At 42.9% G+C, this 13,451-nt stretch overlaps 1 protein-coding gene across 2 annotated transcripts in view; it reads right to left on the reverse strand.

The window, feature by feature from the left end:
• Nucleotides 1–7,291, reverse strand: part of SLC22A23 (solute carrier family 22 member 23) — an 87,365-nt gene extending 80,074 nt beyond the window's left edge. For both annotated transcript variants that reach the window (XM_015814672.1, XM_015814600.1), the window contains exon 1: nt 6,722–7,291. In XM_015814672.1, coding sequence (XP_015670158.1) covers nt 6,722–7,291 — 570 coding nt within the window. The remainder of the gene's footprint in view (nt 1–6,721) is intronic.
• Nucleotides 7,292–13,451: the final 6,160 nt, after the last annotated feature.

A 13,451-nucleotide genomic window follows, 5' to 3' on the forward strand; every position in this document is an offset into this window, starting at 1 on the left:
GGATTTTAAAAATCGGGTTTATTTTAAGGAAATTTTAAACAGGAAATCACAACGTTAAATATTTGGCTTTTAATTGGTTTTATTCGGTGGGGATTGTGGGTATGTTTTTGTTTTTAAATAGGTTGTGAGCCGCCCTGAGTCCCGTCGGGAGAAGGGCGGGATATAAATCAAAATAATAAATAAATAAATAAATAAATAAGAAAGGTCATAAAATGGGGCAAATCTCACTTAACAAGCCTTGCTTAACAACAAAAAATTTGGGCTCAATTGTGGTTGTACCTGTACACAGGACTACCTGTAGGGAAATATCCTTACTTCAAGAATGCTACAGCAACCTTTCACAAGGAAAGTGATACGTGCCATGTCAAATCTCTGGAAAAGGAAAAGCCATTAAATGAAATCCTGAATTAACATTAATTTGAAAATTTAGGAAAACTTGTGAGAGCATGCAAAGATATATTGTGATTGGCCTTACATATCACACCAAGCTATAATGTGATTTGTCTGATTCCAGCTGAGCATATTGTGTATGGCTGATGCTTCTGTTTTGGCATGATGAACACAACCAGCTAAGGATTTCTCCAATCATTATGGTTAAACCATGTATGAACAAGATAATTGGGAGTGGGTTCACATATTGCACCAATACTCAGGGGTCTTCAAACTTGGCCCTTTTATGACTTGTGAACTTCAACTCCCAGAATTCTTCAGCCAGCATGCCTGGCTGAGGAATTCTGGGAGTTGAAGTCCACAAGTCATAAAAGGGCCAAGTTTGAAGACCCCCTGCACTAAGTCATGGTTTACTAAATAGTGAATTTCACAATAAAACACATCACTCTCTACAATTGTTTTTCAGAAGCAAAATCCCATTTAGAGAAACAGATTTCATTTTAATACCGTAGGCAGATGCCCTCCAACGCCCAACATCCCCAACCAATACACCCAATAACTGTGCCTGCTAGCTACGATAAAATATGTAATCCAATCAACCTGGTAGTTGAGAAAGTGATTTGCAAGAATTATATCCTTGATCCATTAGATATCTGAGTTCAAGAAGTGGAAGAGTAAGAGGTTACTATTAACATTTTGCAATTAAGTAGCTTTATGTCTTTCCCAAGTATATAACAATATGGAAAACAACTAATTAATAACTTTATCACTAATACAGTTTTCTCCCCTAACTGGACTCCCAGGACCATCAATGCCCAATAATCATTGTGGCGTTATTTGGAAAAGAGATGACTCTTTAATAGCCATTGTAAATCCAATTAAAGATTTACAGATCCAATTCTCTAAAGGAATTCAGATAGATAAATCTAGAACAAGATGCACAACATTACAAGCTCTGAATTATGACCAGAGTCAAGACCTCAACCCAGATCTGTGATTAAATACCCTCCCTGGCAGATCTGAGTTATGCTATCAGCTACTTTTTCGGGTGCATTAGTTTGAGTTGTATAAAGGACTCCTGGTTCTGTATTATCTGCCTCAAATCCTAATTGCTAAAACTGACAGCTTAATCTGATAATGGGTTCAATGTCAGAATTCAGCCCGAGCAGAAAACAGGAATAGCAGGATGAGTTCACACAATGTCAAGGCCATGGTTAATTAGGATTTGCTGAACAATCACAACAGCTTAGTTTTTCGATCTCACCATCATCAATCTAGGAGCAAGGTTTAGCAAAGCTCCTACATCAGACAGGAAGGCTTTCCACAAACATATTCCTCACAAAAGAGCTATCTCAGTTACAACTTGTATTCCACCTCTACCAATGGCTAGGTGTACGGCAATATCTAAAATCATATTGGTAAATGATGCAATGGGCATCCCACTGCTGTAGGATTGCAATACTCATTACCCACAGCTATCATACAGCCTAATACTGGTAGTGCTAGAACTGCTGGAAGCTATCAGCTGGAGAAAACTGATTTACTTTGATTAGCAACAACATACTTGGTCTAAAGCAGGTGATTTTCACAGCACCCGTTTTCAGGAGATCCTAAAAATAAAACCTGGGATTTTCTGCATGCAAAATAGATTGTGCTATGGTATCACCAGTAATTGGCTTGGTACCAATTTGGGTCTTTCAGAAGGATTGACACATTGAATTTGGACTGACTCACTAATGCTTAGCTGTGTGTATCTTGTGATTAGACAAGAACACACTTTCCTATGTGAATTCACAATAAGGAAGGCAGAGGATCAAAATGAGACATTTAATTAAATCTGGGTTGCAGTGAGGAATATTAGTGGGAAAACAATGTACCATACTTCTGCATGAAATAAAACAAGTGTTGAAAAACCCAGTTCTGCCAGCTAAACATTCCCCAACAATCATTTTTAGATTACACATCTTTCATTTGCTTAATGCAACTTGCTCTAAAATAAATGAATATTTCTTTTACTCTAATACTAATACTACCTTTCTCAATAATGAAATTTCATTCCTACTTTTTGACATACAGTACATATGGGTTTTCTGTAAAATTGTGCTCCTTTTTATAATATATACTGTGCAATGTTTGGATTTGATTTCCAAAAGATTTCCCAGAATGCAATCACACTCTTTCAAGAAAAGACACACTTGTCTTAAAATGTTGCTGATCGATGCTCTATTTGCACTCCTGAAAATCTGAAATAACTTTTGGGGATCAAATTTGAAGTGCTGTACAATCTTAATAAACAAGAAGATGGTTCACACACCCTGGTTAAAGCTAACCATATACTAGATAATACTATTATCTATATTAGTAATTAATATAAATTAATTACGACTTAACTACTACTAAATAATGTATTTATGCTAGCTACTTCACACATATTGCTTACCCATGGTTTAACCATGTTTTATTGAATAAACCATAGTTTGTTTCATCATGTAATGTATTAAGACATAAAGAGTTTAGAAACAAAATAGGTATACCAAAATCAATCATAGTTTCACACTATGTATGGCTTGCCTGTTTTTGACTTTGCACAATGGGTGGACTCTGTTCTTGAAAATTAGAAGTGGTCTTAGAAAATTCTATTTACTCTTAAAACAATCTTTTTCCCACAGTGAATATATTTTCCCACATTCCTTCTGGCTGGTCAGAAGTGATGTACAGGAGTTTAGTCATAACATAGCACTACAGCAGTGTTTCTCAACCTTGACAATTTTAAGACATATGGACTTCAACTCCCAGAATTCCACAGCCAGCATTGCTGGCTGTGGAATTCTGGGAGTTGAAGTCCACATGCCTTAAAATTGTCAAGGTTGAGAAACACTGCACTACAGGATTAATAAGAAAAGCATATGGAAAGATTATTTGCCTCTAAAAGAAATGAAGTAACCATAGAATCATAGGGCTAGAAGGGACCTTGGTGGTCTTCTAGTCCAACACACTGCTCAAGACAGGAGATCCTATACCATCCCAGTCAAATGGCTGCCCAGTCTATTCTTGAAAATCTCCAATAATGGAACACTTACAATCCCAGGAGGCATAACTATTCCACTGAATTATTGCTCTCACTGTCAGAAAATTTCTCCTTACTTCTAGATTGTATCTCTCTTTGACAAGCTTCCACCTATTACTTCTTGTCCTGCTTTCTGTGTCCTAGAGAATAAGAAAATAACCGTTTGAGTTATGGGCTACTTCTAAAGACCCGACAGAATGGATGTGCCCCAGTTTCTTCCTTGAGACAATGTCATCTGAAGGGATTTAGGAGGGTCTCTTTTCTGCTGTGGTACCTGCCCTATGGAACAATCTCTTCCACCGTCTGTTCAAGATTTGATTGTCCCCAATTCTGTTTGTCTTCTTTGAAGACTGGCCGCTTCCTCAGTTGTTGAAATGTTAGACAAGTCTGTCTTAGGTGGTGAAATACATGTTGGTGTGCTCCAACTGTGAATTTGTTGTCTTTATTGATTTTCAGTTCTTCTGTTCAGGGGACACTAATCTCATTTTTATTATTGTATGCTGTATACCAGGAGTCACATTTTTTGCAAGTGGGATACCTCTCTGATTTCTTTAACAAATGTATTCCTTAATCTTAATAGATTAAGAATGTAACAGCTAAAGCAAATCACACTCTGTCAAGATACCAGGTTTTACCTACTATAGTTGCTACTCTTAAAAATAAACAAAAGTAGGTCCTCGACCATTTTCAGAAGGAATTGAAACAATAATCCTTGCAGTGCAAGTTGCAAGATAAAGCAAGAATGCACTCACTTGATTAGCCTAAACCACAGAGCAGTTAATTCTAACAGAATCCCAGAAGAATTGCATTTTGCCGAGCTTTGGTGTTTTGGGATTAAGGGAACTACAGTACAATCATGATGAACAGTTTCATTTTACAGTGTAGTTGTTTATTTGAGTCATGCCGAAAGGCAAGCAAACTCTCTCTTGAGTTAAACGTGACTCCCGATGACTTCATGGATATCTTCATGCAGCTTCTTAGCAACAATTTGGAACTAGTTTGCCATTGCCTTTTTCTGGATTTATTTTTTTTTTAACTTCCTACTCTAACCTATAGCTTTGGGATTTCCGAGGTAATCTGCCATCTAAGTACTACGCAGATCTGGCTCAGTTTAGATGCCAGAGGCTAGAGGAGATGCAAAACACCAAAACAGCTATCTCTTTCCCAAGAAAAAAGAATCAACTGTTAAAGGAAGCAAGTGAGGAACACATTCTAAAAATTTAGAACGAGCTCCTGCAGCAAAACATTGCACTTCAATCCCACCCTTAAGAGTACCAGTCCTATTTGTTTCCTACTCTTCTGCATAATATAGTGCTAAAAGGTCCTAAATAAATTTAGCATGTATTCATATCAAGAGATTATACTAAATTAGCATCAATATATCATGAATTATAGTGAAATGGTTTTTCGGTAATTTTAGAACACAATATCTTGGTGTCTTAGATAGAAATCTTCATTCCCATATTGAAGTAATCAGTATATCTCTAACTGGCTCCATCCATCCATCCATCCACCTACCTACCCACCCACCCACCCACCCACCCACCCACCTGATTCAGTCATGTCAAGTTCTATTTGGCTTTAACCATGATTTGTTAAAGTAGCAACAACTGGCTAATTATAAATTCATGTTGACTAGTTCACAGTTACCCATCGAAGCACATTAAGAATTAGTGTACTATGAGAGTGTACCAGTCCATTCAATGACACCTTCACTCCTTCATAAGTGCAGGGTTAGAATTTGTAGTCTAACGCTAGCAGCTTTGTTAGTTCGCTTATGTTTCAAGCTTGTTTTGTGTCAACCTCAAGAAATATATATCATCACAAGGGAAAAGTGCTTAAGAAGTGGGACAAGCAAAACACCTAAGTGAAAAATGCATGCACAGGAATCTTTGTCTAGAAGCCGGATAGGCATTGCCCTGTCTTGTAACTTGGGTCATTTGGTTTGTCTGAATGATGTCACTGAGAATCCAAAACTTCATTTATGATTTTGTTTCACAGCAGCATTAAAAAGGACCTCCTTATCATAGGAACTTCATTTAGAAACGTATTATTGATTTTGCCAAAGGAAAAATGGGTGCTCTTTTTGTGTCTTCTTGGGTTAAAAATCTAAAACCGGATAATTTATAATAGGATTGTGAAAACAGATGCTCATATCTCACTGACTTAAAGCAGTCAAAGAATTCCAAGGTAACAGAGATTCCTTCACTTTAGTCATCAGAACAAAGGACACCCTTAGGAGGAAGGTATCCCTGAAAAAGGAAAGGCATTATAGGAATACAGTTGAAACACAACCAACAGAAGTTTAGGGGGGGAAAAACTATCCAAAACGAGTAAACATTCTTTATTAGGTTCATGTCAATATTGTCTTTGAGAAGCAGCTGAAGAAATAGTACAGCTCATGATCATCACTCCCATACAAACAGGCCCTCTTTGAACGGCTTAATTACCATCATTAATTTAGCCAGTTATTCCATTAACCCAATTTTCTGAGTTCACCTGACATACCCACCATTAAGCACAGGGGCTGAATTCACACAACATGCTAGGTGAAAATGTGGTTGAATAGGTTATATCAGTGGTTCTCAACCTTTTCTTCACCACGGACCCCCTTTAAATACTTTTTGTGGCACGGACCATGTCCGCGGACAAGACTTAACTCAAGACTTAAATCATAACATTTCTTCAAGCCTTCACGGATCCCCTGTGATGACATTATGCCCCCCTCCAAGGGTCCGCAGACCACAGGTTGAGAACCACTGGCTTATATTAATCTACTTCTAATATGCCAGAGTAGCCACACGGATGTGGCTGTTGCAATTTCCCATGATGTCACATTCCTGTCCATGTCCACCTCTGTATTAGAAACCTAAAGCCCTGCTCCTGTGCCAAATCTTGTTGCTTCCCTTCCTGCCAGTGGAATCTTCTCAAGCGCAGGCATACATTAAGCTTTGCGCCACCAGAAAAGCCCGGCAAGGAGCAACTCACTCAAGAACTGCATTCAAGAACTGAAGCTACATGATCTCATTACATCTGTCCCCTGCAGCTAATGTGGACTGCAGAGAACTTCATCAGAAGTTGCAAGGTCCACTCCTCCACCCCCCACCCCACATATAAGGGATACAGGTAGGAGGAGGGGCCACCTTTCTTCCTTATCGTGCTGCGGGAAAGAGGCCAAGAGTCCCAGTGACCCATACTGCCCTAGAGGAGGCAAGGTGACTTCCCACCCGGCCTCAGGCCGTGTCCTACCTCCATTACTCTTACCTTGCTCACAATATTCTGCTGTAGGCCTGCAGGGATCCGATGGTACCTCTCACGGCAGTGGCAGTAACTGTCATTCGCTCCCTCAGGAGTGGGCAGTTCCGGGGCTGCCAGGATCCCCCTGCTATAGCTGTCGCTGCTGTGGTTGTAGCCGGGGCTGGTGGTGATGCCCCTGGGAGGCGGCGGGGGGAAGTCGGTCCAGTTGCTCTGCCCATCCGTCCCCTTGCACCAAGAGATGGGCTGGACCAAGAGGAAACTGTCCGAGAACTGGCTGAAGCCGATGAAGAGCGCGGGGATCCAGGTGAGGAGGATGAGGGTCTTCTGGTGCCCGCCGCCCAGGCCCCCCAGGAAGGGCAGCACGGAGCCATCGTAATCCAGAAGCAGGGGGCTGCAGGACCCGGAGGGAGGCGTGGGAAGAGGCAGGCTCTGGATCTCCGCCGAGAGACCCCCTGCAGGGGGTGCGGCCGGAGCTGCAATGGCCGGGTCCGCCTCCCCGGCAGGCAAAGAGCCGTTTTCCTCGGGGAGGGGCCGGCTCCCCCCGGCACCTTCCTCTCGACGCCGGTCAATCGCCATCCGGCAAGAGGAGAAGGCAAGGCAAGCCCAGCGGCTCACATAGAGGGGAGCTGAGGAGGCGGCGCCCGGGGCAAGATCCGCGGTTTCGTCAGCCGGCCGGGCTGATGGAGCGAAGCCTCGCCTGCGGGAGTCTCTGCTAACTCGCGCATAGGTGTGAACAGCTCTCCAGACGCTCCGAGATCCCCGGGAGAGCCGAGGGTCGCCCGCCCACCTCCGCTTCGCCTTGTTCCCAAGCGCGCCTGCCTGCCTGCCTCGGTCGCCACACCCAGCGCTCCCTTTTCCACGTTGCCCTCTTAAAACCTTCCTGCGTCTCCGCCGCCGCCGCCCTCGCTTCTGGCCGGACACGCGGGTGCCGTTTTCCTCCGCCGCGGGCCCGAGCGGCCGCCGGTCTCTGGACCGGGACCGGGATCAACCTGGCGATCGGATCTAAACGATCGCTTTCTGGTCGCGGGGGCTGGGCGGGAAAGAACCCGGCGAGCGGCTCCTGCGGCGGGTCCCTCGCCAGCCCGCGCTACCGCCCATTAAGCTCGCCGGAGGGGGGACGGTGTCGCTTCGCCGAGGGTCGGAGGAGCGAGCGGGCGGGCGGAGCGTCGAAAGGAACCGCATTCGCTGCGCCCAGCCAGAGCGGGATCCCGTCCTCTCGCGGCTGCGGATCGCCTCCTTTCTCGGGTGGGGGTGGGGAGGCTTGGCGGCGTCTTGCCTCCCTCTCTTGTCTCCCGCCGCGGCTCTCCGCCGCTCGGCTCTCAACCTGCAAGCCCGGCCCCCTGACCCGGCTCCCGCCCCCGTCTCCTCCTTCCCCGGAGGTAAAGGTAACAACTGCAGCCGCCGCACCTGCTGCTCCTCCTCCTCCTCCTCCTCCTCCTCCTGCCGTATTGAACCTCTGCGGCCGCTCGGTTCCCCCTGCAGGAGGCGATATAGGGCCCGCCCCCGACACCGGGTCGCTTGGCCCGTCTCCAGCCGCGAGAGTTTCCAGCCAGGCCCACGAATCTTTGGGGCGAGTGCCAACGAGAAGGAAGGAGACGGCTTGGCTTGGCTAAGCAGCGTCTGGGCAGAAAATAGGTCGGGCGCCGCAGCAAGCATGAACTCCTTGGGTTCATCCGGAGCACGCAAAGCTGCAGAGGGGCTTGGGGGTGGGTTTTCCGGCTTTGGAATAACCTCGTGAAGCCGAGGCATTGGAAGTTGGAAGTCCTTGTTTGTCGCCTTAACGTGTCGGGTCAACCCACGCCACGTGCTAAGCCACAAACCGTGGTTGGTCTCCAGGGTTTAGGCCAAGCGGTAGAAAACTAGCCAATTGTGGAATAATACATCCCGAGGAAGCCCATCGTTGCTCCATGTGATGTATGCACTCAGTCAATCCAAGCCTATTCACATCTGTTGTAAGGTCATTCTCTCGTGGGATTTATCTTGACGTCCACTAAGAGTGGAACAAACACGCCCCATTAACCATTTTCAATGCCACGTCCTCTCTTTGTCTCACCCTAAGTCACAGCTGAGGCACCTTAAAGTTGCCTTGTTTCAGTTTTAAACTAGCATTTCCCCTCTTCTGCAGAGACCCTTTTTGCTGTGAACCTAACCCAGGGGTAGGCAACCTTGGCTCTTTTATGACTCATGGACTTCAACTCCCAGAATTCCTGAGTCATAAAAGAGCCAAGGTTGCCTACCCCTGACCTAATCCTATCTAATAGGGTTGATGATGTGGCCAATGTGGGGATCCCCTATTGGCCACACCAGGCTACTGCAGGCACAGCCTCTCCCCTCCAAGCTAGATTTTGCCCTTCTTGGCTGTTTGAGCTACAAGCTAGACAAGTTACCTGGTTCTGTAGAAGCCTCTTTGCATAATGCTTTACCCCAGCACCTTGCTGAGCACTTGCCAGACCTCATAGGACAGTGTTTCTCAACCTTGACAATTTTAAGGCATGTGGACTTCAACTCCCAGAATTCCACAGCCAGCAATGCTGGCTGTGGAATTCTGGGAGTTGAAGTCCACATGCCTTAAAATTGTCAAGGTTGAGAAACACTGTCATAGGAGGTCCTTGCACACTAAGGTTTAAAGGTCTTTTGAGTGCTTGGCCCATGTTTAAAACAAAACAAACAAAAAACACCAGCATTTTCTTTCGTTGCATTGATTCCACTAGGACAGGGGTAGGCAACCTTGGCTCTTTTATGACTCGTGGACTTCAACTCCCAGAATTCCTGAGCCAGCCATGCTGAGGGGAAAGGGAGAGGTTTCCATGCTGAGCCATGCTGGCTCAGGAATTCTGGGAGTTGAAGTCCACGAGTCATAAAAGAGCCAAGGTTGCCTACCCCTGTCCTAGGGTAAAAACTCCTAGGTTCTTCCAGCCGCATGTTGTTGGTTTTGCCGCCAGAATACATTTTCTATTTATTCTGCTGACAAGGGGCTTTTTGGGATTTTTGTTTGGAGGAGGGTGGTACTATTTTACTCACTTCACATGCTACTTCCAATTACAGCCAGCCACAGCTGCTCGGGGAGAATCCTTAACTTGTCCTGCCTTAATAAAACAATTAGGGTAAAACCACTCTTTCTACTTCCTTACTGAAGTAGAAGCAAAATAGGGAAGTGAAGCATTGCAAAATATTCTGCTTTGCTGGATAGGTGAAAGGACTTTTAACATTGTATGTTCCTCCCCCTCCAGTTCAATGGAAGATTAAATAAGTAGAATCCTTTGATTTACAAGGATTTGCATATCAGCATGACACTAGGGTTTAATATAAGTGAATCCAGAGAGGGACTATGCAAGGTGGATGATATCTAATGAGGCTGTTCGTATTGCAGAGATAATATGTTCTCCCTTGATGAAGCTTGGAATGAGAACCTTTACTTTTTCCGTGCTCTCTATGCTTAATGTCATGGCCCTCCAGTTTACAAGTAGAAGCCATGTTGTTTCATGAAGCTGCTTCAAAGGGGTATTTTGCATGAAACTCCATAGAAAGCATGTCTTCAAAAAATTGTGCAGCCTTACTTAAAATCTCACTGATACTTTTTGGTGGGACTAACGCTTAGGAAAATGTGCAGAAAGCTCTTAATATAGTGCAATTCTCTATGTACTTACTGAAAAGAAGATATTTAATTCTCATTACATTAAGCCAGAATGTTTAAACTATGGTTTGTTGGATCAGTCACAATGCACATAGTACCTAAAATACTTCAAGAGGCATATTGGCACTATCCAGTAGCACTCCTAAACCAAACCAGACAACCTCATTTAAAATTGTGTGTGAAGCCAGCCTCTTGATAGTTTACGCATGCATTTACAAGGAGAGTCCATCATTGTTGCCTGTTTATGCAGCTATTAGTTTTATTGGTGGATTTTATTGGAGAAATTGCGTAGGGTGTCACAAAAATGAAAGGCTAAGTGTTCTGGGAATTAGAGCTGAAGAAAATAGCAAAGGAGAGAGTTGAGACAAATCAGGAGATAGTAAACACTATCTTTTAAAGAGATGATAGATTAAGTTATTTTTTTTTCAGAATCTAGCTATCTTGTATAGTTCATAGATATGGCACCAATGATTAAAAAAACTAATTCTTATTAAGACCATATGATTTCTTACAGTATTAGATGTTTATGCTGAATGTCTTAATTTAGACCTGTCTCTTTGTAACACTTTATATATATGTGTCCGGATAAGTAGTACCTACATGCTATTTTTTGCACAAAATAATGGAGAGAGGGATGCCTATTCGAGCACAGGCATGGTTAAAAGAAACCAATTATCTAGATCTATTTTAGATTAGTTTTTGGTCTGGAAATTACACAGAAGTAGTTTTAGTTGCCCTGAATGCGACTGATGAACTTTAGTGGCATGAACACAGGGGAATGCTACGGGGTTGGTTCTTCTGGATGTTTCAGCTGGCTTTAATCATCAGCTATTGATCATGAAATACTGCTGGAGAAGCTTAGTTGGATTGGGAATTGGAGGCATATATGACACTGGTTCTTTTTATACTCTCAGCACTTTATCAGAGTCACAAAGGGAGATTCCTGTTCATCTCCATGCTGCTTAAGTTGTAGAGTCTCAGCAAACTTTTAGATTCAGAAAGAGAAATAGGCCTTGTCCCTGTCTCTGGAAAGAATCGGGGTCCAGTTTCCTGGCTCCTCTTGATTAAGGTGACCAACTTTTTTACAATGAAAAGGAGGACACAAATAAATTGAAGAAAAAAATATCGTAAATAAAAGAAACATTTTATTCATTGCAACAATAATACAGAATACACTATAATATGATAAATGCATAATAAAAAACATTTGTAACAATAACATTTTATATTATAATTATGCTTACACGCCTATTAATTATTATTTAAATGAGTACTTTTCCATTGAATGAATATTTTTTGTCAATGTATATTTTTTGTCTAACAATATATTGGAAATATCTGAACAAGAAATATCCTTCATATTGAATTTTACGGCAAGTGTTGCAGCTAGAGTATCAACATTATTGCCCTAGCAGGGCCGAAGATCAAGAGAAACTTACCGTGGCGTCACCGCTCCAGTCTCCTCCAGGTATCTTTGGGACTAACTAGGAGATGGTGTAGTTGGGTAGCAGGGAGGGGTGCAAAGTTCCTGCCAATTCGCCTTCGCTGCAGACAACTTGCATGTGCAAAGTTTGCCGGCCAGGTGTTTTGGCGCGTTCAGCAGCAATTCCTATTGGCTTTCGAAAGCCAATAGCGGGAGTAGCACAGCTCATGCAAAAGTTGAAAAAAAAACCATCAAAAAAGGGTGCAAGAACGCCGTTCTGAGTGTTCTATGAGAAAAAAAGCCCTGCAAATTAGTCTTCAAATATCGAAAAGGAGGACATGTAGGAGGACACTTTTCGAGGGAGGACAGAACTTACAAAAGGAGGACTGTCCTCCCTAAAGGAGAACGGTTGGTCACCTTACTCTTGATTCTAAGTAGCTTCAATAGCTAAATAAGCCTATCTTCAACTGTGGTGGTGTGCTAGCTTTGGTGATCCATGATTTAAAACCCCCTCAATTGGATTACAGCAATCACGGTAATGGAGCTACCCTTGCAGAGTGTCTGGAAATTTCAACTGATACAGAATCCAACTACAGATTCTTAATTGGGACAGGCAAATCAGATCAACCGGCACAGACATGAAATCACTGAGTTGTAAATCTGTCAGTTACCAATCCCAAATTAGGGTGTCAACATTAATCTGTAAAGTCCTAAATCATGTATGTAAAAGATCCCGGCCCAACACTAACCTGTATTTTAATGTCAGCTGCAAAGATGCTGCTTTTATAAAGAGTCAATAGGGTACAATGGTTCAGGTGATGGGTACCCTCAGCCATGGAAGCCCACTGGATGACTTGGTTTACTCACTTTCTCTCATCTTAATCTACCTCACAGAACCATTGTTGTGGGGGGAAAGGAAAGAAAGAAACACTACATAGGCCACCTTGAGCTCGCGAATGAAAGGCAGGATATACTTTAATAAATATATAAATATATGGTCCACCAATGAGCTCAGCTCACAACGCAGGGACCAGGATTTGGATCTTCTCAGTGGCAGCACTCCAGTTATGGAACTTTATCCCAAAGAAATTACAACTACTTTCTCTTGTTTTAAAAGACAAAGGTAAGAAAGCAAAGGCGTTTTAAATGGGAGCCAGTTAGGATTATAAATTATCCTGGACTAGATGGCAATTTTGGACAGCTTTTTAAACCAGATTCCTTAAAATTGCTATATTTTATTACCTTTTATGATTGGAGAATTTCTCGTTTTTAATTGTTCTTGTGGACACCACTTCCTTTTATTGTAGGAGAAGGATTAATACGAAATAATCCCATCTAGAGAAGGAAAATAATAAGTGGACATTTGCTTATTTGCATCTATTTATATAGGTATAAATTAATTCCCTTGTGCAATAACTCTTTGCCTAGAAACAAAATCCACTGGGCCCACTTGCAACTCTTAGGGCAATTCATTTCTAAGGAAATGAATGAGATTGTATTGTACGCTTACCGTTGTACCACAATCTAATTGATCCCTTACTCATTCAATTCACTGGAGGCTTCTCCAAAAGAGGTTGGCAGAAGATTTCTGCTAAAGTTTGCTTTTGAAAGCCATACTAGCAGTTGCGCTGCTAATTCCTAAACCAGTTAAACCTGCCCTTTTAAAGCTCATAACTGAT

The sequence above is a fragment of the Protobothrops mucrosquamatus genome, unplaced genomic scaffold (genome assembly GCF_001527695.2).
Source record: "Protobothrops mucrosquamatus isolate PMUCROS unplaced genomic scaffold, P.Mucros_1.0 scaffold_6, whole genome shotgun sequence".
Lineage (NCBI taxonomy): Eukaryota > Metazoa > Chordata > Lepidosauria > Squamata > Viperidae > Protobothrops > Protobothrops mucrosquamatus.